The following is a 22,786-nucleotide window of genomic DNA, read 5'->3' on the forward strand; positions in this document are numbered from 1 at the left end:
TTGTACATTTAAAGTTTTGCAAAATAAACAAAATTTTAAACACAAATCTGTTACTGAACAGGTTAATGTTTATTAACATTAAGAGTTTGTTCTTCACACCTTAATTGCATAAAAACTGATAGAAAAAAGTGCAGTCAGTGCAAAACTGCTAGAAAAAAAGCTAGACAAACGGCTAGACAGTGGATTGGAGTCAGTGGACTACTGCTGCAGTAGTGCACTCACTGCAACGATTTACTGCAGTCAGTGCAAAATAGCTAGAAAAAAAAATCTAGACATTGGATTGGACAAGAGTCAGTGGACTACTACCCTGTTTCCCTGAAAATAAGCCCTACCCTGAAAATAAGACCTAGTGTTAATTTTGGGGATGGCTGCAATATAAGCACTACCCCAAAAATAAGCCCTAGTTAAAGTCGTTCTAAAAACATTTAATCCATTTTGTAAAAATATTATATAATGTGCAGTATGTCTCCTTTTGTAACTTTATTGTGGAAAATAGATTATTTACAGCGCGCTGGGCGCTCATATGACCTGAGTTAGATCTCCTCTCCTCGCGGTTTACGTCAGTGGCCCCTCACTCTGCAGTGCTGAAAGCGGGGGAAGAAGAGCTCCGGTGGGTCATGTGAGCACCCAATGGCACTGTAAATAAGGTATTTTCTACTATAAAGTTACAAAAAAGAGACACACTGCACACTGTATAATCTTTTTACAAAATGGATTATATAATTTTATAATGCCTTTAACCAAGGTTTATTTTTGGGATTACTGAATGTCCTAATGCTGACTCCTGAGAAGACCGGGGACGCAGGAACTTTTTTAAAAACATTTTATTGTTTTATTGCAGGTTTTTTAGAACAAAGAGAGGGGTAAATGACACAATACAAGCACTGTGCTGTCTATCATGCCTTAAAGAATCAGAATTTTTTTTTTTGTTAGGGTTACAACCACTTTAAGAACGTCATGGTGACATGACTGTTTTTGAATAAATGTAAATTATTGTGCATGCCGTAAATAAATAAGACATCCCCTGAAAATAAGCCCTAGTGTGTTTTTTGTAGCCAAAATTAATATAAGACCGGGTCTTATTTTCGGGAAAACACGGTACTGCTGCAGTAGTGCACTCACTGCAATGATTTTTAATCACTACTGCAGTCAGTGCAAAACTGCTAGAAAAAAGTTCGACAAAACTAGACAGTGGATTGGAGTGGACACTAGTACTACTACACTTTTCAATACTCCCAGGTAAGTAGAATAATATTATACTGCAGAAAGCAGAACATTTCAGCATGTTCACAGCTTCTGTTTTTTTTATATAATGCTGCCACTTCATTAACATGCTCACTTGGTACAGTAGGAGAGGACAGAGGAGCAGAGAGAGACATCTTCTAGCATGGGAAGCAAGTCTTTTGCAGCGTGCCTCATTTTCTCTCCACCACTAAAAAGAGGATCACCACTTCTATCAATTACTGGTTCCTTCAAATAGAGATGAAGTTCATCATCCAGGCTCATTATTGCAGATTCAGAAGAATCCTCCGCATGAGGCCCCAATAAAATACTGAAAATGTGAGGATCAACTCGACCACAAAAAAGAAGAGTCTCTTCTGTTCGTTGTCGTCTTCTTGGACATTTTTCTGTTTTTCAGATTATAAAAATGCTGTTCTGGACTTGTCTTTTCAGCAGGAACCTCCTGCACCTCCTGTTGAATATCTTTTGTCAGCCATTGTTATGCCTTGGCCAATACATCATCAAAAGAGAAAGCATGGATCTTGTATCAAGGATTCAAAAGACTTGCCAGCACAATATTTTTAATCTCTTTATTCTTCTCAAAACATATCAATCAAAGCTCTCTGGCTTGACAGACCTTCATTTGAAAGTTGGAGGGTGTGCCATGACACTGAGGTGTGACATATCAGCAAGCCTCATTCCTTTCTGCATGTTTGATGCTTGTGCTCGTTCGAGACAGCGGAGCACTCGGTCTTTGGCGATACCCCAGTCTTCAAGCAAGCCTAGAAACATTTCTCTACTGTACTCAGTGTGGGATCCTTGCATCACTTTTGTATTCAACACCAATTGCCTTTTTATCCATCCTCTGTCAATGAAGTGGCATGTGGAATCATAAGTGACTCTGTCCTGACCAGCAGTCAGTCGTGAATGAGAGTGAGCTGCCAGCATTCTCTGGTTGCAGCATAGCCTTTACTTTCTCGACAACCTTTTGGCGAGTCTTACCCAGCATTTCTGTTCGATAATACTTCTCACTCTTCAGTGTGTACCTGGTGAGATGACTAGTCTAAACGAGTGGTTACAATACATGAATGAAAACAATCTAAACTTGCATTTTACAGGACATATGGACTCCAGGACGATTGAGTTTCTGGATGTCTGACTAACAGGTGAGGTCGACAGGCTAATTTCCAGTCTCTTTAGGAAGCTGTCTGCAGGCAATACTTTGAGAGCAGACTCTGCCCACCCTAAACATACTATAAATGGAGTACATGTGGGCCAATTCCTGGGTTTGAGAAGTCTATGTAACAGGGATACTGATTTTAGAGAGGAGGTTACATATATGACAGAGGTTTAAAGAGGGAGGGTATCCCGATAATCTCAATAGGGCCATAAAAATTGCAAATAATACCTCACAATATAATCTGTTGTCAGACAAACGTATAACTGCCAGGAGACATAAGAATAGGAATAAAAATACCTTTCAGCGAAGAAAAAAATTATTACAATGATCGGGTCCCTGTTTTTTCTACCCCATACAGTGTGGCATAAGATAAAATTAAAAGAATAGTCCTTACATACCTACCAGTATTGAGTAGTGATCCTATTTACAATCAAATTCTATCTAAGGGAGTTGGAACGGTTTCCCGTAGAGCACCCACTTTAGCCAGTGTTCTATCGCCCAGTTTGTATACAGGTGTCAAGCAGAACTCATTGGTTGCAATTCAGGGCACTTTTAGATGCGGCTTAAGAGGGTGCTTTTATTGCTCACATTTTCAAAGGGGTGAAATAATACGTTTAGCATCTACGGGTAGCGTATTTAGGGTCTCATCGTTTATGAACTGTAACACCAAATACTTGGTTTATGTTATTACATGTAGTTTATGCCAGATTCAATATGTGGGACGCACAACCCGCAGATTGAGACATCGCCTTTGAGACCATCTCTATGACATGCAAAAGAAGCACTCTACCAATGTGGCTACACATTGAAATGGGTGCCATTCTGTGGATGTCTCTAGCCTTGTCATTCAAGGTCTAGAACAGATTTCATTGAACACTAGGAGGGGGGAGATACATTTAGGTTGTTATGCAAGAGGGAGGTCTTTTGGATATTCAGTCTTAATACTAGAAAGCCAATAGGTTTACATTTTGAATGGGATGTTTCTCATTTCTATGATTGATCTCCTTGTCAATCTACTTATGTACAGATAAAGTGATGAAATGTCTTTATATAGTTTTTTTCTTCACTTCATTTACATGTTATTTGTATATATAATAATGATTTTTATGGTTCTTCAGGGATGGTTTCCTCTCCATTCTGTTGTGGCCATCCACATGTGGTGTGCCCTATTCGGTACATGGCACATCATGTATGGCATATTTTGTTGCTTCATTGGTACTGGTGGGTCATATGTATGTATGTATGTATATGCGTTATGATTGAGCCTGGTTTAGGTGCCTTTGCATCAATGTATATACTTACATATTTTTACATCTGTGGACAATATTCCCCTCCCCTCATGATGTGATTAACACAATGTAATAGAATATGTAGAGTTCAAGGGAGCTCGTTCTTAGTATATACTTACTGTGGTTTAAAGAATAGATACTTTGTATACATATATATTTTACCCATGTTTTGGTTTGAGAAATGAGAGGTGGAAGTTCCAAATATAAAATATTAACATCAATTAATATAAATCTATGTCTAGGACTTTATTACCACAGTGATTATTTGAGGTTTTGAATTGTGTGAATCGTCAAGTACTGTATATGGATGAGGGATATTGCTATTGCATTGAGAATGGACTTTCCCGGCACCACAACATGACAAAATGGTCGTAAAAAGTTTTATTTTTATTTTATTTTAGAATAGAGTTAAAAGGTTTTTACCATCATCACAGGCAAATATAAATACAGACAAGACATAATTTTTTTAAAAAACAGATCATAAGTATATTGTCATTGACAATATACTTATGATCTATTTTTTTAAAAATGATGTCTTGTCTGTATTTATATTTGCGTGTGATGATGGTAAAAGCCTTTTAACTCTATTCTAAAATAAAATAAAACTTTTTACGACAATTTTGTCATGTTGTGGTGCTGGGAAAGTCCATTCTCAATGCAATAGCAATATCCCTCATTTATATTTAATAGGACGTGGCACGTTTTGTACAATAGTGTCCGCAATGGCCATCTTGTGGCGAAACTGTATTACCATATATTTTACTGTATATGGATGTTAATATCTGGGGTTTTTTTATTTATTTTTCCATCAATTTTATGATTCTTTGTATGTTTTGTATGTATTAGCAGTGGATTTCCACTGTTTTTGCATTACATTTAGTTATATTTATAGTTTGAGACCTTTCATCAGTTATTATTGTGTTTATTTTTAATTTCTATGTTTATTCATGTTAAAAAAAATGTTATGATACCCAATTTTCTAATATTTTTATGGTTAGTGTTTTGGGTGGAGATACGGACTCAAAGCTTTTAGTTTGAGCCCTGTTTTCTCTCACCCTTTCATCACCTGTATTAGTGTCTTTTCATCACACATGACGGCAGGCGGGGCTCAAATGAATTACTTTAACCAGTAAACCAAATGAATCATAGCGTATTTCATGTATATATATATATATATATATATATATATATATATATATATATATATATATATATATATATATATATATATATATATACACACACACATATACACACACCTATATACACACACATATATACACACATACATACATACACACACCTTTTCTCCTGTGTGTGATGTTCATCAGCTATGATTAAGCACCAGCGCTGGGTGTGAAACACGTCAGCTGCTGCGGTCTTTTGTGTCTACTGATACTGTATGGATTCTTTACTTCAATAAAGACGTTGCCATTGGAGTGCAGCTGTCCAAGAACTTTTCATTTCTTTACTATTCTGGCTATACTTCTCCTGGGGACCCCAGGAGTGGAGCTCTTTCTGCAGTCCTGTGACCCGTTTACAGCCGACAGTAGGCTAAAGTCTGTTGGCGGCTGACGTCACTCAGCCAAGCCAGGTTTAGGAGAGATCCCAACTTTATTGGTCCGTATTCACCCACATGCCTGGACCAGCAGCTGGCTCAGCCTCTTATCAAGCTGCTCTGGTGAGTGCTGGAGGGGCAAAACTAACAGTCACAGGCTCACTGAAGGCTGAGAACAGAACGAACGATCGGTGGTCTTTGATCGCTCAGATCTCAGTCTTCTAATCAGGGGGGACAGATGCAACATTGGATCGAAGCTGAATCTATCTAGGGGAGTATACAATTTTTTTTTCCCACAAGCCCATACTTTTATTTAGTTTTAATAAGGGGGTTGAACAGAGGAACATTTTATTTATTTTTTAAAGTTGACAGCTTCTGCCTCCTATCCTTTTAAGAGGTTCACAGCAGTCACATGATTGTACAGTTCCTGATCGCAAGTAGGCATCAGGAGCTTTCCAGTAACTTGCTGGGAGTGTGCAGGGTCAGCACACAAATGTCAAGATTTAGGATGCATATATGCGGCCTCTGCGTTAAAGCCCACCCGCCGAGAGGCCGCATACATGTGTACGGCTGACGAAGTGGGGGTTAAATTACTTCATCTGCAGTTCATCCCTTTGATTTACAGTTGAATGAACAGAATGATACAAAAGTAGCATTAGGTTACCCAATACCTTCCTATATACCTGTCTGTTCAGTGTTGTTTACCAACACCGATTCAAACTGCTTTTTTGAGAGCTGCAGCTGCCCACACTGTCTCACAGTACTCAGCAATCCTTGCTCTAAATAATCAAAGCTGACAATCGCTGTATACTGGAAAAAACAAAAATCTAGAGACAAAGTAGGGGTTTCAAGGCTAATAGGGAGAAGGAAGACCAGAAAACCGACACATTAAAATTAATTTATTTATTGGTATATATTAAAAAGAAGGTTTGTGTACAATGAGGGATATGCAAGAAATTACATAAGACATCCCTCGTATATTAACCAACATATGAAAAAAATATGTTTGGCTCATTGGGACCCACAAACCGAATATCACCAAAGACTTCTTGCACCAACATCAGCTTGAAGCATGTATTGCTCCCGTAACAGGGATATATTTCTGTGCTGTTTTTTTTATATGTTGGTTAATATATGAGGGATGTCTTATGTAATTTCTTGCATATCCCTCATTGTACACAAACCTTCTTTTAAGATATACCAATAAATGAGTTCATTTTAATGTGTCGCTTTTCTGGTCTTCCTTCTCCCAATTAGCCTTGAAACCCCTACTTTGTCTCTAGATTTTTGTTTTTTTGCATATATTGGGGCATGGGCCAACCGCCACGGTTGATTTCTTCGCTGTATACAGGGAGGGGGGTCCCAGCAGAAGGGCAGAGAGATTGGACATGCTACACATGTACTTTGTACGATTACAGTTTTTTGGGTGTGTGTATCACGACCAAAGTTTAAAACTAGTTAAAAATAAGAGTAAGACCTGTCAGCACAACAAAAACGTGGACATTGCTTGACCAACTCTGCTGGTTCAAACTACCAGTGATTAAATCTCACACAGAACCCATCCTCAGCCATAGCGAATACCTATGGACAAGGTTAACATACATGCAGATAATTTTACATGTGCAGTTTCAATCCCTGAAGCTAAAAGATGTTTAAATCACTCTGTTCAATTTTTAGACAGTTGTAAATTTGAGATTAGGCCTTAAAATCAATTCAAATGACCAAGCAAGAAAGACTTGCAGAAATACAGGGAACATTAGGTTCCTGGAGAGCCAAGTGCTTCCAGGATAAGTGTTTCGTTTTCAAAAAGGAATTATTAATATGCAAAGTTGATGCAAAGTTGATAAAACTAGAATCACTTAACGTCCTACAAATAAAACTATAAGACTGTGATTAATACATTACCTCACTCTCTAAAAAGAAAAAGACTAATGTCTTGACAAGATTGGCATTTGGGCTAAGCCTTCCCCTTCGTTTTAAAATCCCATCATCTTCAGGCTCCCGACAGCTGAACAATCTAGAAAAAATAAATATCCATCCATTCATTAAATATTTTTGGTGCACATTCACAAATTACATTACATGACTGTTTACAGCTCCTTTTTCAACGCACAAAGATTCTAAACGTGACATACTTTAAAGAACAATCTGGAAAAGCATGCCAAAATTGTCTGCCAGTTAAGTTTTTAAAAGATTAATAGTTAAAAATATGAAATTAACTTCGAAAATACTCAAAGATTATTATGGGCAGGTTTGCAAATAAACAGGCTCAGTAGCTGGGTCTTGCCTGAAATTCCAGTGTGAAGTGTGTATAATAACTTACTTTTTGAACAGAAATTCCCCTGCTGCAACAGCTACTGGTCGATGTGCAGAATACACCAGGTGGTAAACATTCTCACAGTCCTCGGCAGTAAGAACTTCATCACTACTTCTACAGAAAGAGCAGAAAGGTAATAAACAATGACAGAGCTTTTACCAGTCCTTTTAAACTAAGTAAGAAAAAGTCATAAAAACATTATGCTGAAAATATGCTATACATACACTGTATAAAATAAAAGAGAAATGAAAACGTAAACAATACCTCTGGCAATTCTATAAAATGTAAACTTGCACTACCAGCACCCCCTTTGCGCACTGCAAGGTTTAACTGCTCATTTAGTCTAGGTTAGCCAGAATAAGGAAAAATACTTATTTTATTTCTGGTGTATAAGGATAATGTGATCCTTACTGATACCTACATCATAATGTACGATGATAACATTTTTATATACAATAAAACTACATAGTGTTGATAATTGGATTTTTGTCTTACCGTAGAATCCTTTTCTCTGATGTTCATTGACGGACGCAGTCTCTGATCATCATATCAGCAGGGTTATACTGCCCACTACAGGAGGAGGACACTAGGCATAAAAAAGCTCTGGCTACGCCTATGGGCAGTCCCAGGGGGTATACCCTCTCTCCCTGCTATAGGATGTCAGTTTTGTATCAAAGCAGTGTCAGATAAAACAATACCAACCCAACTCAAATAGAGGGGTGGGTACTGCGTCTGCCAAAAGAGGCATCTGCACATCCACCTTGTAAAACTTTAAAGTGTGAACAGACGACCAGGTAGCCACCTTGCAAACCTGAAGCACAGATGCCTGATGGTGAAAAGCCCAAGAAGCACTAAGCGCCCGAGCAATTTGCTCAATAACAGGGAAAGGTAGAACCTGACCCTTAAATGAATAAGCCTGCACAACTGTCTGATCCATTTGGAATAAGTCGCAACAGACGCAGGCAGCCCTTTCCTTGGGCCATTCTTGAGTACAAAGCGAATTAGACTTCAGTAGTCGCCAAGTACACCCTGAGTGCCCGAACCACATACAAAGTATGTAGTGCAATTTCCGTAGGATGTTTAAGCTTAGGACACAAAGAGGACAACACAATGTCCTCATTTAAGTGAAAACTGGAAACCCCCTTAGGAAGGAAGGATCCAGACGAAGCACCACTTTATCCCTGTGAACCACCAGATAGGGAGAATGACAGGACAACGCAGCCTGTTCCGACAACCTGCATGCAGAAGTAATAGCCACCAAGGCAACCTTCCGTGATAAGATAATCTTCCGAATACTTTCAAAAGAAGGTTTCTAGAGAACCGACAGCACCAAATTAAGGTCCCAAGCTGGCAACGGAGGTCGCACCGGAGGTGCCAAGTGTCGCACCCTGTGGAAAAAGCTACGCACCAGGGAATGGGCGGCTAGTGTGCTTTGGAAGAAAATTGCCAATGCCGAAACCTGACCCTTGATAGTACTAAAGGCTAACTTTTGATCAACTCCCCGTTGAAGGAAAGCCAAGATCTGAGCCACCGAAAGGGAGCTAGGGGGAACCCAAAGAGACTCACACCACTCAAAAGACTTCCATGTACGATGATGGATCTTCCTAGAAGTCGCTTTCCTCGCTTTAAGCAGAGTAGGAATCACTGAAGCACCTGGCTTTCAACAGCCAAGCAGTCAAAGCCAGTGACCGTAAAGCAGGATGGAAGGATGTGAGTTCCTGAATGCTGTAGCCAAGAGGGATGTAAACTGATAAGTCCCTAGGGACTCAAGAAGAGAAAACGACTATATTGGCTTAACACCTGGCCAGTCCAAAAGGAGGTGTTATGAGAGTGTGAGCGAAGTGAAGGCAGGGGTACTTTTGTGATAAGAAACCCTATAAAGGGGGGGGGGGGGGGAGAGATCTGAGATCTATCAGATTAGAGCTTACAGGGTGGCATTGTAGGAGTGTTTAGAGGGGGTGGAAACCTCTCCAGCAATACACTCCCTCTTTCAGTCCCTTCCTCTCTTGTACATGTGGCTGTGCTAGGTGAACAGGCACAACCCCAGCTGCCAGCTAGAGCGAGCACGCTCTTCACATGACTCCATCTCCATGGCAACTTGTCACCACAAAACCTAGTCAGTTCTCGATCCTCCAGTAGCTCTGCTGGTCTTGTGTTCTTGACTGCACTTTCCCTCCAGTTTGTATCTTCTCCCCTCTGCAGCTTTCCCCCAACTCTCCCATGGGCTTTGATCTTTAACTATCTTGGCCGATATCTCCTCCCCCCCACCATCAATCTGCAGCTGTAAAAGTCTATGACTTGTCCAGCCCTACAAGCACAGGGGATGGGGAGGGAGATCAGGTTGTCAGCATTGTCAAAAGGGGGGAGGAAGCATCAGCCAACACTTCTCATGCTCAGCTATCCTCTGAACCAACATAAGAAATGTGCTGTGTCATTCTGTTTTGTGAATGAACACAATGTGATTATATATATATATATATATATATATATATATATATATATATATATATATATATATATATATATATATAGAGAGAGAGAGAGAGAGAGAGAGAGAGAGAGAGAGAGAGAGAGAGAGAGAGAGAGAGAGAGAGAGAGAGAGAGAAAGAGAAAGAGAAAGAGAAAGAGAGAGCACACTTTTTCAGTACATAGCAGTACTGCAGCAGAGAGGAAGACAGAGGACAGAGAACTGCCCTCTAAATCTAAAGTGGACCATCTGATAATGGCCAGTTGTATTTAACTTTAAAATGTATGCTTTCCATTATAACTACCAGGAATGTAGAATGTAATATAAAGAGCACAATCGGAGACTTCTACAGTCACTAAAGGCTGCCGCTACTATTGCAGACTTGTGTGAGCGGAGATTGTTCTGCCTGGAACAGAGGAGGGAGGGGGGAGAAGGAGAGCAGCTGTGTGTGTATGTTGTGTGAACTCTCGGGAAGGAGCAGAGAGCCCAGAGCTAAGTCAATCACAGAGAGGAGAGGAAAGGGGGCGGATCCAGACTCCCATTATTGTGATGACACTTTATGAAAGTCTGTAGACCCTCCCACAGGTAATTAACTATTTTAACAGAAACAGTGCAGTTCAGAGGGCAGGAAAGATTGGTAGATACTAGCAGCTCATAGGGATTAAGAATAAGCGGAAAAAAAAAAATGAAGCCCATAATTCGCTTTTAAGTGATATAAAAAGTGGTTGTAAAGTCAGTTTTTTAAAAAAAAAAAAAAAAAAAAAAAGAAGAGGGTATACCAACTTTTGAAATACCACTGCACAAAGCAGTCTCTTCTGGAGTCCCCTAACGCCGCACTCTGCTTCTCCACTCCTGTGTGTGACACCATAGAAAGCCATGCAGGCGTGCCCTTGAGCCAGGCACACTGTCCATTCGTAGGCACACAAAGTTTACTTCTGTATAAAAACCCAGCTCAATGCTCAAGTATGAACACTGTTGTGTTGTGGGAGTTCATGTTTCATATTTCCATTTACCAGTATGCCTTGAAAATGTCCGTTTTAGTTTTAAGAGGAAATCATGTATTAATATAAAAAGAACGTGCAAGTAAAAATTTTTAATACAGGAAAAAATCAGCTTAAGAAGCAACAAACTCACTGTAAAACCAGCGTTAAGAGCTTTATCGCCTGCACTGCTACGTCATACTCCTTATCAAGAGTCATTGATACAATTCTATCCTGCAAAAGAGAGAAGGATTCCATGATCAGATATGCAGTTAAGGAAAAAAAAATAATAATAGAGTAAAGTGAAATGAAAAAATACCTTGAAGCGACTAGTAAACAGCTCTAGTTTGGAGTTTAATTCTCTATTATAATAAAGGCCTTGCAGTGCTGTAAGACATTTCAGCCGAACTTCTCCTTGCTAAAAACAAGTAGAATGGACAAACCATAGTCTCCATTAGTAACAATATATACAAGGGAAAAAAAAAAAACCACCATCACTTACAACTGGACCGAATCAAGTGTGTGACATTAGGGAAAGTATGAATTCTAATTAAAAACTGACCTGTCTTCCAATTGTGGCTATGTCATATCCAAGCTCACTGTGTTCTACAGCCCTGCATAAGGGTTACCAAAATAAATACGGCTTCCCTATCCTGATCAATAATTATTGCAATGTTGTAAGAATACATGCCTATCATGCAGAAAACCCTGCTCTGGGCTCCACATCAGCATTTAGTTACAAAAGGCTATCGATACTGTACTTGTGTAGGATCTGCTGCAAAATTAAAGAGAGTTCAATATTTGCGCAAGTCTTGTCCACCAGATCTTGTGCTTTCTTCCCCTCTAGTCAAAGTGCAATCCTAGCCAACAGAGCTAAAGTTAAGGCTTGTGGTGGGCAGAAGAGTCGCATGTTTCTCATCTACAGAAACCATTGCTTACCTTATCATGCATCGTCCAACCAACATACTTTAAATAGCTGTCATTTAAGAAAGCATCACTATACATTTTCATCCAAACACCAATCTCTTCTATGCATATAGCTCTAATTTCCGCTATCGCATCTCTAAAAAAAAAAAAAAACAAAAAAAATAATGGAGACAAACCATTAGGAAATTGCAGAAGCAAAACAAGGGCAGTATTTTTATCTTTGGTGATACTTTACATACCGATATCTATGTACAAACACTCCCTTGAAAATTGCATTCATCATGTTTTCTATCTCGTCCTGGTTTTCTTGCAACTGTAGGAGAAATATAAAAAATAATTGGTTTTAAAAGGGCACTAAAATAGCAAAAGTGCATGTTTTAAACAAAGACAACCAAATACACTGTACAGATGATGTGGAATAGCAGCAGCAGACAGGATACTTAAAGAGTGGAAGAGTTATTTTCAATAATGGAGGTGGTTGTTCAGCTATCAGAGCAGGGATTGTGAGTGGAGAATTAATGCTTGGATGCTGGCAGGAACTTACTGTGAGCACAGTACATTGTTAATGCAGGATGCAGGGAGGCTGTGATCAGGGCTGATGTGGCCAGTAACGGATGCAATGTGAGTGCAGAGGTAGGTGATCCCCAGAGAAAGAAATGTGCTGTCAATAGAGGGTTTGTTTGCCAAGAGGAATATGTGCTGAGCAGGTTAGGATGCAAAACTTGAACCAAAAAGCAAAATTGTAATTTACTGGAACTCAAGTTGGGTTTTTGGGAGAAATTCTTTGGCTTCTGACTCCCCAGCTCACAATATTCTTGACATAGGTGTGTGCAGCCTATTGCATTAGCGTGCGTACCCTAAAGCTCAAGCATACGTGTCTACAATATATATGGCATTGGCAGGGAGATCAATCTCACTGCCAGCATAGTGAAAAAAAAATGGATTTTTGTCTTACAATAAAATCTTTTTCTCTGAAGTTCATTGACGGACGCAGTATCTGTTCTTTATAACAGTAGGGTTATACTGCCCCCTACAGGAGTAGGACACTAGGCAGAATAAAAGTTCTGGCTACGCCAAAGGGCAGTCCCAGGGGGTATACCCTATCTCCCTGCTATAGGATGTCAGTTTTCTATCAAAGCAGTGTCAGAGAAAACAACCCAATTCAAAATAGAGGAGCGGGTACTGCATCCGTCAATGAACAATCGGAGAAAAGGATTTTACGGTAAGGCAAAAATCCACTTTTCTCTATCGTTCATTGACGGGCACAGTCTGTTCTTCGTAACAGTAGGGATGTCCCATAGCAGTGCCTTCAAGATGAGGGGTGGGAACAGCAGAAAAATAATTCCCCAAGGCTGAAACATAGCCAACCAGGCAACATATGACTCATCAGAACAAGATGAGACCCACCTGAAAAAAAAACAGTAAACACCCTCAAGGGAGACTAAAAACACCCTAAAGCCCCGTACACACATACTGATCGTCGGCCGAACAATCGGCCGTCTTTTGTCCAGGGCTGTCTTGTCTGTTGAAAAGTGCAAAAGACTGCACACGAATTTTGTCGGCCAACAACAGCCGACTGCAGAAGTGATGTCATGTGATGGTTAACTTTCCTTGTCTTTTTTGAGCATGCCCAGTCTTGCAAATCTGCTGTCTGTCGGCCGAAATCTGTACTGACTGGCGAACAATCGGCCGTTCTGGTGTTGGCCAACAAAAATTTTAATGCCTGCACTATAGATTCTGTTCGGCCGAAAATGCGCTGTCGGAAGCATCATTCTAACAAGCCTACAATCGGCCGATCGGTCGTCAGCCGAATATTTACGGCCGACAATCGGTACGTGTGTACGGGGCTTTAGACCGCAGCCTGCAAAACTTTGCGGCTAAAGGAGGCATCTGCAGATGCCAGCACATCCACCTTTTAAAACTTTGTAAAGGTATGAACAGACAACCAAGTAGCTGCCTTGCAAAAAGGCCACCTTCTGGGATAAGGTAAGCAGGGGAATCACCTGAATATTTTCAAAGAGAGGCTTCTGGGGAACCAACCGCACCAAATTAGGGTACCAAGGTGGCAACGGAAGTCGCACCTGCGGTGCCAAGTGTCGAACCCCCTGGATAAAGTTACGCACCAGGGAATGGGTGGCTAGTGGCCTCTGGGAGAAAATGGCCAAAGCCAAGACCTGACCCTTGTTAGTACTCAAGGCCAATTTTTGATCAACACTGGGGGTTGTCTATGGAGCTACTAAAGTGTGAGTGGTTGTCATCATCCCTAAATAATAGAACAAGATTGTAAACCAAAAGATTTCTGATCAACTCCCCGTTGAAGGAAGGCCAAGATCTGAGCCACCGAGTAAGAGCGAGGGGGAACCCCAATAGACTCACACCACGATATATACGACTTCCACGTACGATGATGGATCTTTCTAGAAGTCGCTTTTCTCGCTTTAAGCAGAGTGGGAATCACTGAAGCAGACAAGGATTTTCCTTGTTTGAGCATCGTGGACCGAAGCCATCATATCAGGGACCCCCTAGCCCCCTGGCTCAGCTACATCTGGTTGTCCAGGGAATTTAGATCTTTGTTCCATTTGAGAAGGTATTCTTTCTGGGAGGATTCTAGAGTGGAATTGAGCGAAAGGGACCACCTCGAAGGACGACACCATCAGTCCCAGAACTCTCATACAAGTCCGAAGGGACGACCATTTGCTGGACAGAAATAGCTGAATTGCAGTCTGGAGCTTTTGAAGTTTTTCTGGAGGAAGAATCACCCTGTCTGAGGCGAATCCAAAGTCAGGCCCAGATAGTCCAGTCTCATGGTAAAAAACAGGGACGACATCTGAAGGTTCAGATTCCACCCGAACTCCTCCAGAGTTCTCATGGTGATCTCCAAGTTTGTCGCCAGCACTGTGGGAGACTCTGCACGGAGAAGTAGATTGTTCCGGTAACCCCAGACTGATATCCCCCGCTGGCGTAACAATGCCAGGACAGGAGCCAACACCTTTGTCAAGACCCGAGGAGCAGAGGTGAGACCAAAGGGCAACGCAAAAAACGGATAGTGATCCTTCCACCACAGCAAATGGAAGAAACCATTGATGCCCCGCACATTTAGGAATGTGAAGGTAGGCATCTTTGATGACTATGGAAGCCAGGAAATCCCCAATGTAGGAAAGACACCACCGTGTGAATAGATTCTATGATGAATTTCTGACCTCGCACAAAGCAATTCAGTGCCTTTAGGTCCAGGAATGGACACACCTTGCCTTCCTTCCTGGGGACCTTAAACAGGTTTGAGTAAAAGCCCCGAAAACTTTCCGAAGACAGAACCGGAACAATTACTCCTTGTTGTAACAGGTCCTGTACTGCCCCAAAGCGAGCCTGTAAGCACTTGTCTGCAGCGATCTCATCAGCAGAGAAAAACCTGAGTGCCAGCACCAGGGTATAGGGAGGAGCTCCACCACCAAGAAAACGCCTCTAGGGACTCCAAAAATATGTCCGCCAGGGATTTTCAATGGGAATCCACCGCAAAATGGCCGCCGGGTGTACCAACATGGCCACCGATCTTTCTCAGCACATGGGCTACAAGAAAAAGGTGGCCCCCTGCGGCCTGCGGAGCTTCTGGGGGACCTCAGGGGGATCCCCCAGCCTCCTGGATGGGATTGACAGGAATGGGGTCCTGGAAGTGACAGGTGAATCCACCCTGCACCATCGATCATCCGGCCGCGCACCCCCTTCACCCCCGGTCCCAGCCCCCAGCAAGTAGCTTCAAGCGTCCCAAAGCCCCAGTAGTGAGGGGGAGGGGGGAACAGGTGGGGGGGGGGGTGACAGGAAAGAGGGGAACCCTGGGGTGTGAGGGTCCGACCGTCCTAAGGAGGGGCCTGCGTCCACCCCAAAACCTGCCAGGGGGAGAGGGAGGGGACATTTTACTCACCATAATTGGAACAAGCGGGCGCCATCTCCTGACAGAACCCCTCTCCGCCGAAGTGGGTGGGCTGTCGGCCAATAGAATGCTGCGACTTGGGCCTAGACCCGGTCGTATGCAACCTGGCGGGACGTTTAACTCGGAGGGCCAGTCCCCGTCCGGTGGGACTGTCGCGGCCGACCTCGCGCAGAGCTGGGGTCTGCGTGCGCGCGATCGCTGACCGGCTGTGGTGACCACTGGATCTATATATCCAGCCCGTCACCCAGATCCGACTGAGTTGCTTGTAGATCTCACAGGAAAAAAATATGTGAACAAAAAACTATCTAGAAAAAAGCTTTTGCCAGGGCCAGAGGTTCCAGCAAAGGAACTAGGTCCTCAATCCTGACTAGGCAGATTAAAACTAACAGCCAATAGCAGGGAGAGAGTATATACTCCCTGGGACTGCCCATAGGCGTAGCCAGAACTTTTTTTTCTGCAGGGGGCAGTATAACTCTACTGTTATGAAGAACAGAGACTGCGTCCGTCAATGAACGATAGAGAAAGTGCGTAAGCACTTTTTATGGCAGAGGAGGTAATAGGGAGATTTCCCATCTCACATCATGATAATGCTTTTGTGCGTTGGGTGATTAGCGTGTGCCTAGGCAGACCTATCATACTTGACTACTCTACAAAGACTAGAGGGGTATACCAATTCATTCTCAGGTTCAGAAACTTCTTATTTCTTTTATTTTACCAGAATATTAGCTATTACTTCAAATGAAAGCTCATACTTTGAGATCAAGTATGAGGAGTTCAGACTGTCTAACTTTTAATCACCTCAAAACTCCCAAGAAAGAAATCCCAGAATACAGGCTGGGTGGGGCTTTTAAAGATGAGACCTGGGTCAGCCACCCCACAGCAAGTAGAAACCAATGTTTCACAGATGTTAAAAGATTACATTCACAAAACCCAAGTTTTATACACAGATCCTAAAGTATTTTTTCCAGCCAGGGAGGTAGTGGTAGGAAAGGTTAGAACACCTGTCAGCTTTGTAACACTATGGGGGCTTAATTAGAGAGATTTAGTCTAACCTCCTGTCCTGCTAAAAAAAAAAAAAAAAAACCGACAGGAAACTAAGGAACCCAACAGTAACACAGACAATTTTTACTTTAATATCATATTATGGGAAATTTTTATTTTTTTATTTGCCAACGGTAATAGCAGAATTTCCATGCACTGTTTTTACAATTCTTCTCTACACTACACCTCCTTATAAAGCCCCCCTCGGTAAAATTGCCCATCTACAGTATGTGGGTGTGTCCCTGTGCTTGCCATGACCTAAGGAGTCTCCACAACATACATGCTAAAATCTTATGTGCAGCTGTTCTCCTTTGCCTCACCCAGGCAAAACGACAGTGAAGATCAAAAGATCAGCAGATCCCAAGTTAACGTGGCACTAGCTGTATTCCTTCAAAAAAAAAAGCTGCTTGAGGTTGTAGTTCTAAAGCACACACGTCATGGAGACTCCAACGAGACTGCTTAGGTCCCAGCAGGTACTAAGGGCATACCTGTAAAAGCTTTTTCTTGGAGTACACAACAGGACACAGAGCATCTTCATATTCATTCTAATAAGATCATACTTCAGGTAATTAGACACTGGCTAAAAAAGCAAGATAGGAAGTACCATCTCATGCAAAACCCCTCCATGTTAGGCAAGGCTTAATTTTTTTAACAGTCCATGAACCACAAAAGGAGGAGAGGCAGGATCCTGGTGACCCATGATATACTCCAAGAAAATGATTTTAAAGTGATTTTAACCCCAAAAAAAAAATAATAATAATAATAATAAAGGAACATGATCAATTCATTTAAAGCAGTGGTTCTCAACTTCAGTCCTCAGGACCCACTAACAGGCCAGATTTTTGGTATCACCCTAGGGAGATGCAGACTAGAATACTGTAATCACTGAGCAGCAAAATATATCACCTGTGATGTATTTCAGTTATTTGCAGACCTGGCCTGTTAGTGGGTCCCGAGGCCCAGAGTTGAGAACCACTGCTTTAAAGCATGAACAGCACGGTGACTGTGCTGGGTAATTTGGCCCCCCGTATTACCTGAAATACTCGGTAGATCCTGCCTGGTTCTGACCTCCCCCCTGTACCACGGTTTATCATGGCTGCTAAGCCCTGACACCATGGTAAAATTACCTGCCTCCGTCATCTGCAGCTTTTCGGTGTCCTCCCCCTTTGCATGTTAGCTCTGACTGCTGCTAAATTTCTAACGGATCTTTCTACATTCCCTTTCTTCATTCAAATGATGTCCCCCAGTGTATGTGCTTTGTAAAAATAGGCTGTTCTATACCTTATTTTATAGCGCCGCTCACGTGACTGGCAGCCTCTCTCCTCCTCTCCTCACAGCTGACGTCAGCAGGGATTTCTTGGCCCCTCCCGCTGTAGCTGTCAGAATGGTAGAGAAGAGAGGCAACTGGTCCCATGAGAGCCACTAAAAAATAAGTTATGTAACGGCTTATTTTTACAAAAACACATACACTGGACACAAGTTAATATAACAGAGGGAATCGTAGAAATGACTCTCAGTGGTTTAACACTTAACCACTTTGAGCAGCCCTTTACTTTTTTAGTTTAAGCAGCGGAGGAAGAAAAAAAAAAAAAGGCAATTTTCCCAAACACATATTCGAGGTGGATGAGGGAATCCTTCTGCTGTGCTATTGTATTCTGACAGTGGAGAGACTTCCCTGCCATTAAAATGCTCTGATCAGCGTTGCAGAGCTGGTTGAGCAGCAAAAAAAAATGTAAAAAAAAAAAAAATCAGACAGGGCAGTTGTACAGAATTTGTTCAGCAACCACCCTACCCATACAAAAATCGAAAAGCTGGACGGTCTTTAACCGGTTGCCGACCGCCGCACGACTATATACTGCGGCGGTCAGCCCCGGCCAGGCAGAGTGACGTATTGGTACGTCACTCGCCTGTCACTGACTTGCGAGCCTATTGCGGGCGGGCGGACGCGCGCCCGCCGAGGCGCGCGCCCGCCGCGGCTCGTTCACATTCAAGTCAGTGCGTGTGACCGGCGGACTCTATGCCCGCCAGTCACACTACGATCGCTCCTGTGAAGGGAGAAAGACAGAGCGGCTTGTGTAAACAAGCTGCCTGTCAGTTCTCCCTGTGTAAAAGTGAAGATCTGTCCGTTCTACTATGTAGAACGGTTGATCTTTGCTTTTACACCAATAGGAATGTCCCTGCACAGTTAGAATCACGCCCCTAGGACACACTTAACCCCTCCCTGTCCAATAAAGTTAACCCCTTCCCTGCCAGTGTCATTTTTGCAGTAACAGTGCATATGTATAGCACTGATTACTGCAGTAATGTCACCGGTACCCCCAAAAGTGTCAAAAATGTCAGTCAAGGGTCCGATCTGTCCGCCGCAATGTCGCACTACCGGAAAAAAAAAAAAATCGCAGATCGCCGCCATTACGCGTTAAAAAAAAAAAAACACCAAAAATGACAAAAATCTTTCCCTTTATTAGTAAACGCGATAACTTTTGCGCAAACCAATCAAAATACGCTTTTTGCGATTTTTTTTTACCAAACAAAGGTAGCATAAAACAAATTGGCCGACAAATGTTAAAAAATTTTGATGTTTACATTTTTTTTTGGGGAATTTCATATAAAAAAATGTGAAAAATATTGTTATTTTTGCAAAATTTACGCTCTTTTTTTGTTTATAGCGTGTGATAAAAAAAAAAAAAAAAAAAAAAAAAAAAAAATCGCACAGGTGATCAAATACCACCAAAAGAAAGCTCTGTTTGTGGGAAAAAAAGGACGTCAAATTCGTTTAGGTACAGCGTCGCACGACCGCGCAATTGTCCGTTAAAGTCACGCAGTAAAAAAAAAAAAAAAAAAAAAAAAAAAAAATCGCAAAAAAAACCCCTGGTCCTTTAGCAGCCAAATCCTCCGGGGCTTAAGTGGTTAATCAATGTATGGCCAGCTTTACAGGTAAACTACAAAAATCCCATTTTCTTTATCATACATCATGGAAAAAGCATGACTCAAAAGGCTTCAAAACAACTAAACCGAAAAGTTTTGAACCTCATGCAGCAACCCCAGTGGCTCTGAAACCCACTTCGTAAAACTTCACAAAAGTAGGAACTGAAGGCCAGGTAGCAAAACTTAGAGAAGTACAACCAAAGTTTGTTTGGCTGTACTTCTCCTGTGTTAATTTTGCACTCCTGTGACCCGTTTTCTACAGAAAGCGGGCTGAAGTTCTCTCTCTGCAGACATCGCAGAGTGAGTCCAGGCTGGGGTGTCATCACGACCATGGAGTTGGGATCTGCCCACATGCATGAACCAGCACCCAGATCAGTCTCTGATCCTCAACTCTTTTGTCCTCACATCTAATCACTGTCCAAATCTCTCCAAAATATGCCCCTTCCACACCAGTGACACCTCAAAGCTTGCAATTCACTACCTGGTCATCTCTTGCTTCGACTACTGCAACTTCATTGGATTACCTCTACATAGGCTATCCCTACTTCAGTCCATCATGAATGCTGCTGCCAAACATCCAACTTGTCAACCGTTCCGTTTTTGCCACGCCTCTCTCCCACCACCTTACAAAGCCATCCATAAATCTGCCCCCAGGTACATCACTAACCTAGTCTCAAAATAACCAAATCTTTCTCTTCATTCTTCCCAAGAGCGCCTGCTTTATAGATTCCTTGTCACCTCCTCCTATACGCAACTCATACTGATACCATACTACAACTGGCCCAGAGTTATTACTTTTTGTATCATTTAAATCCCCCCCACACCTTTTAGAATAAAAGTGCTAACAAGCAGTGCCCACTGATTCCTATTGCATTGAATGGTTTCTTTACTGTCTGTCCTCAGGTTATAAAGATTACAAATTTAAAACCACAGGAAAGACCTGTGACTCTAAAAGGTCTTGAAGAAAAGACTTTTAGGGCAAGTCCAAATAGCCCGTTTTCCTTTCTCATCCACTGAGGTATACAGAAATTCTTAGACTGTTGGGACAGCCTAATACAGTCCAAAGGAGAGGTGGCCAACAGACCCAGAAAACTGGGGGCCGTTAGTAGTTCAAAGAGCCACCTAAAGTATGCAAATCCCCAAGTGGGCATCAGGGAGGCCTAAATATCAGCCAGGTAGACTTTATATATGTTAACTGCCACTGTTGTGAATACTCTTCTGAAGTAAAGCATTTTTGTTTATTGAAGTAGAGGGTAAACACCATGTACAATGGAACTTGTGCCTTATCAGTTTGAAAAAACCTACAAGGAAAAACACCACCACTCACAGGGTCTGGTCTTCCAACAAAGGAAGAACTCGACATCCAGGGTCTAAATCTATGCAGGGCCCCGTATGGTAGCCGCAGTCTAGTTGAGTGTTATCCTGCTGTAAAGGTCCAGAGGAGCTAACTCAGCTCTTCTGTATGGAGAGTGAGAGTGTCAGTTCTTGAGACCAGTTTGGGTTAACCAGGAGGCGCAGGCCAACCTGCAGATGCACTAACACTGTTCCGTGTCTTAAACATGCTCCACACTAAATGCATAGCCCACTAGGTGACAAGTAGAGAAATTAGCTCTTAATACTTAAAGACAACACGGGCAGAAGACTAAGCGACCATCACTGCATTTCACCTGGGGGTTGCAATCCTGATTGAGAGGTGAAGCGAAATAGCAAGTTGCATCTCCCCTAATGCAGTGAAGCACAGCTTGTGCATATACTGCAAAAACCCTGTGAGCTCTGGGTTACTGTAGGACAACTGCAACTGCAGGAAACCCTGTGGCAATCCATTATCAAAAAGCAGGAGGAGATAAAGGGAGATTGGAGATCTGTTAAAATTTCACTTTTATATGGCTGCACATTACTGTACACTCCCTATCAGTTTTGAGCTGCATCATGAGGAGGAAGGAGAGAAAATTGAAACTAAAAACGGAAAAAGGCCATTATAACACCACACACAAAAATAACTCAGCTAAAGTTGCTAGGCCATCCATTGAAGGAAACTCCAACCCAGCTTAAGCCTGCTAGGCCATCACAACAGAGACCAGAACAGGAAAACCACCTCAACTCTAGACCAAAAAACTATAAAGAAAGTCCAAATATACTAACTGACCTGAGAAAACTGGATTTTTGACTTACTGAAAAATCCTTTTCTCTTAAGGTTATTGACGGACACAGCAACCGCCCCTCTATGGAGTTGGGTTTTATGTTCTTCTGACACTGCTTGTTATCTATCGAGAGCAGCAAACACATCGGTCAAGAAGATATGGAGCGGTGCCCGTCAATGAACATCAGAAAAAAGGGTTTTACCTTTTCCACCACGGGTGGTACTGTCAGTTTCTTTAGCAGGGACTCTTCAAACTGACACAGTTTACCAAAGTGCTTAGGGACCCCAAAAGTGTGTTTGGAGGAACCCCACTGATCTGCAACCATGTTGTCGAAATTGGCAGGAAAGGGGAATACCTCTCCGCCTTGGAGGCTCTGCGGGTACCAAAACTGCACAGTCACAGCCAACGCAGTAGTATTTGCATCCTCCATTTTTAAAGTTTCCTGCACTGATACATTCAATGCTTCCACCAGCGCCTTTTCATGCGCGACTGTAGAGGAAGAGAAATCATCCTCACTATCAGAGCACTTAGGGTGCGTGGACGCAGACCCAGTGGGGTGACTCCCGACAACATCCACCTCAGAATCTGAGGAGGCAGAAAATGCAGGTGAAGGTCACATTTTACTCATCCTATTTTGGTGGGCCAAATCTACTTTAGACACCAGTGACTGCAGGACAGCAGTCAAACAAGGCAGACTGGGACCCCGCAGGTCCCACAGCAGCCTCAGAGAGGGAGTCATGTGGTGGCACGTGCTCCAGGGACTCCACGGGTTTACCTGGAACCGCCAGCAAAACATGTAAAATTGCTATGAA

At 42.2% G+C, this 22,786-nt stretch overlaps 1 protein-coding gene across 2 annotated transcripts in view; it reads right to left on the reverse strand.

The window, feature by feature from the left end:
• Positions 1-22,786, reverse strand: part of STAG2 (STAG2 cohesin complex component) — a 232,976-nt gene that overhangs the window by 104,961 nt on the left and 105,229 nt on the right. For both annotated transcript variants that reach the window (XM_082262770.1, XM_082262771.1), the window contains exons 10-15: positions 12,179-12,252; positions 11,952-12,075; positions 11,332-11,430; positions 11,167-11,246; positions 7,572-7,679; positions 7,154-7,265 (exon numbers count right to left, since the gene is read on the reverse strand). In XM_082262770.1, coding sequence (XP_082118896.1) covers positions 7,154-7,265; positions 7,572-7,679; positions 11,167-11,246; positions 11,332-11,430; positions 11,952-12,075; positions 12,179-12,252 — 597 coding nt within the window. The remainder of the gene's footprint in view (positions 1-7,153; positions 7,266-7,571; positions 7,680-11,166; positions 11,247-11,331; positions 11,431-11,951; positions 12,076-12,178; positions 12,253-22,786) is intronic.

The sequence above is a fragment of the Pelophylax lessonae genome (assembly GCF_965119305.1).
Source record: "Pelophylax lessonae genome assembly, chromosome: 7".
Classification (NCBI taxonomy): domain Eukaryota; kingdom Metazoa; phylum Chordata; class Amphibia; order Anura; family Ranidae; genus Pelophylax; species Pelophylax lessonae.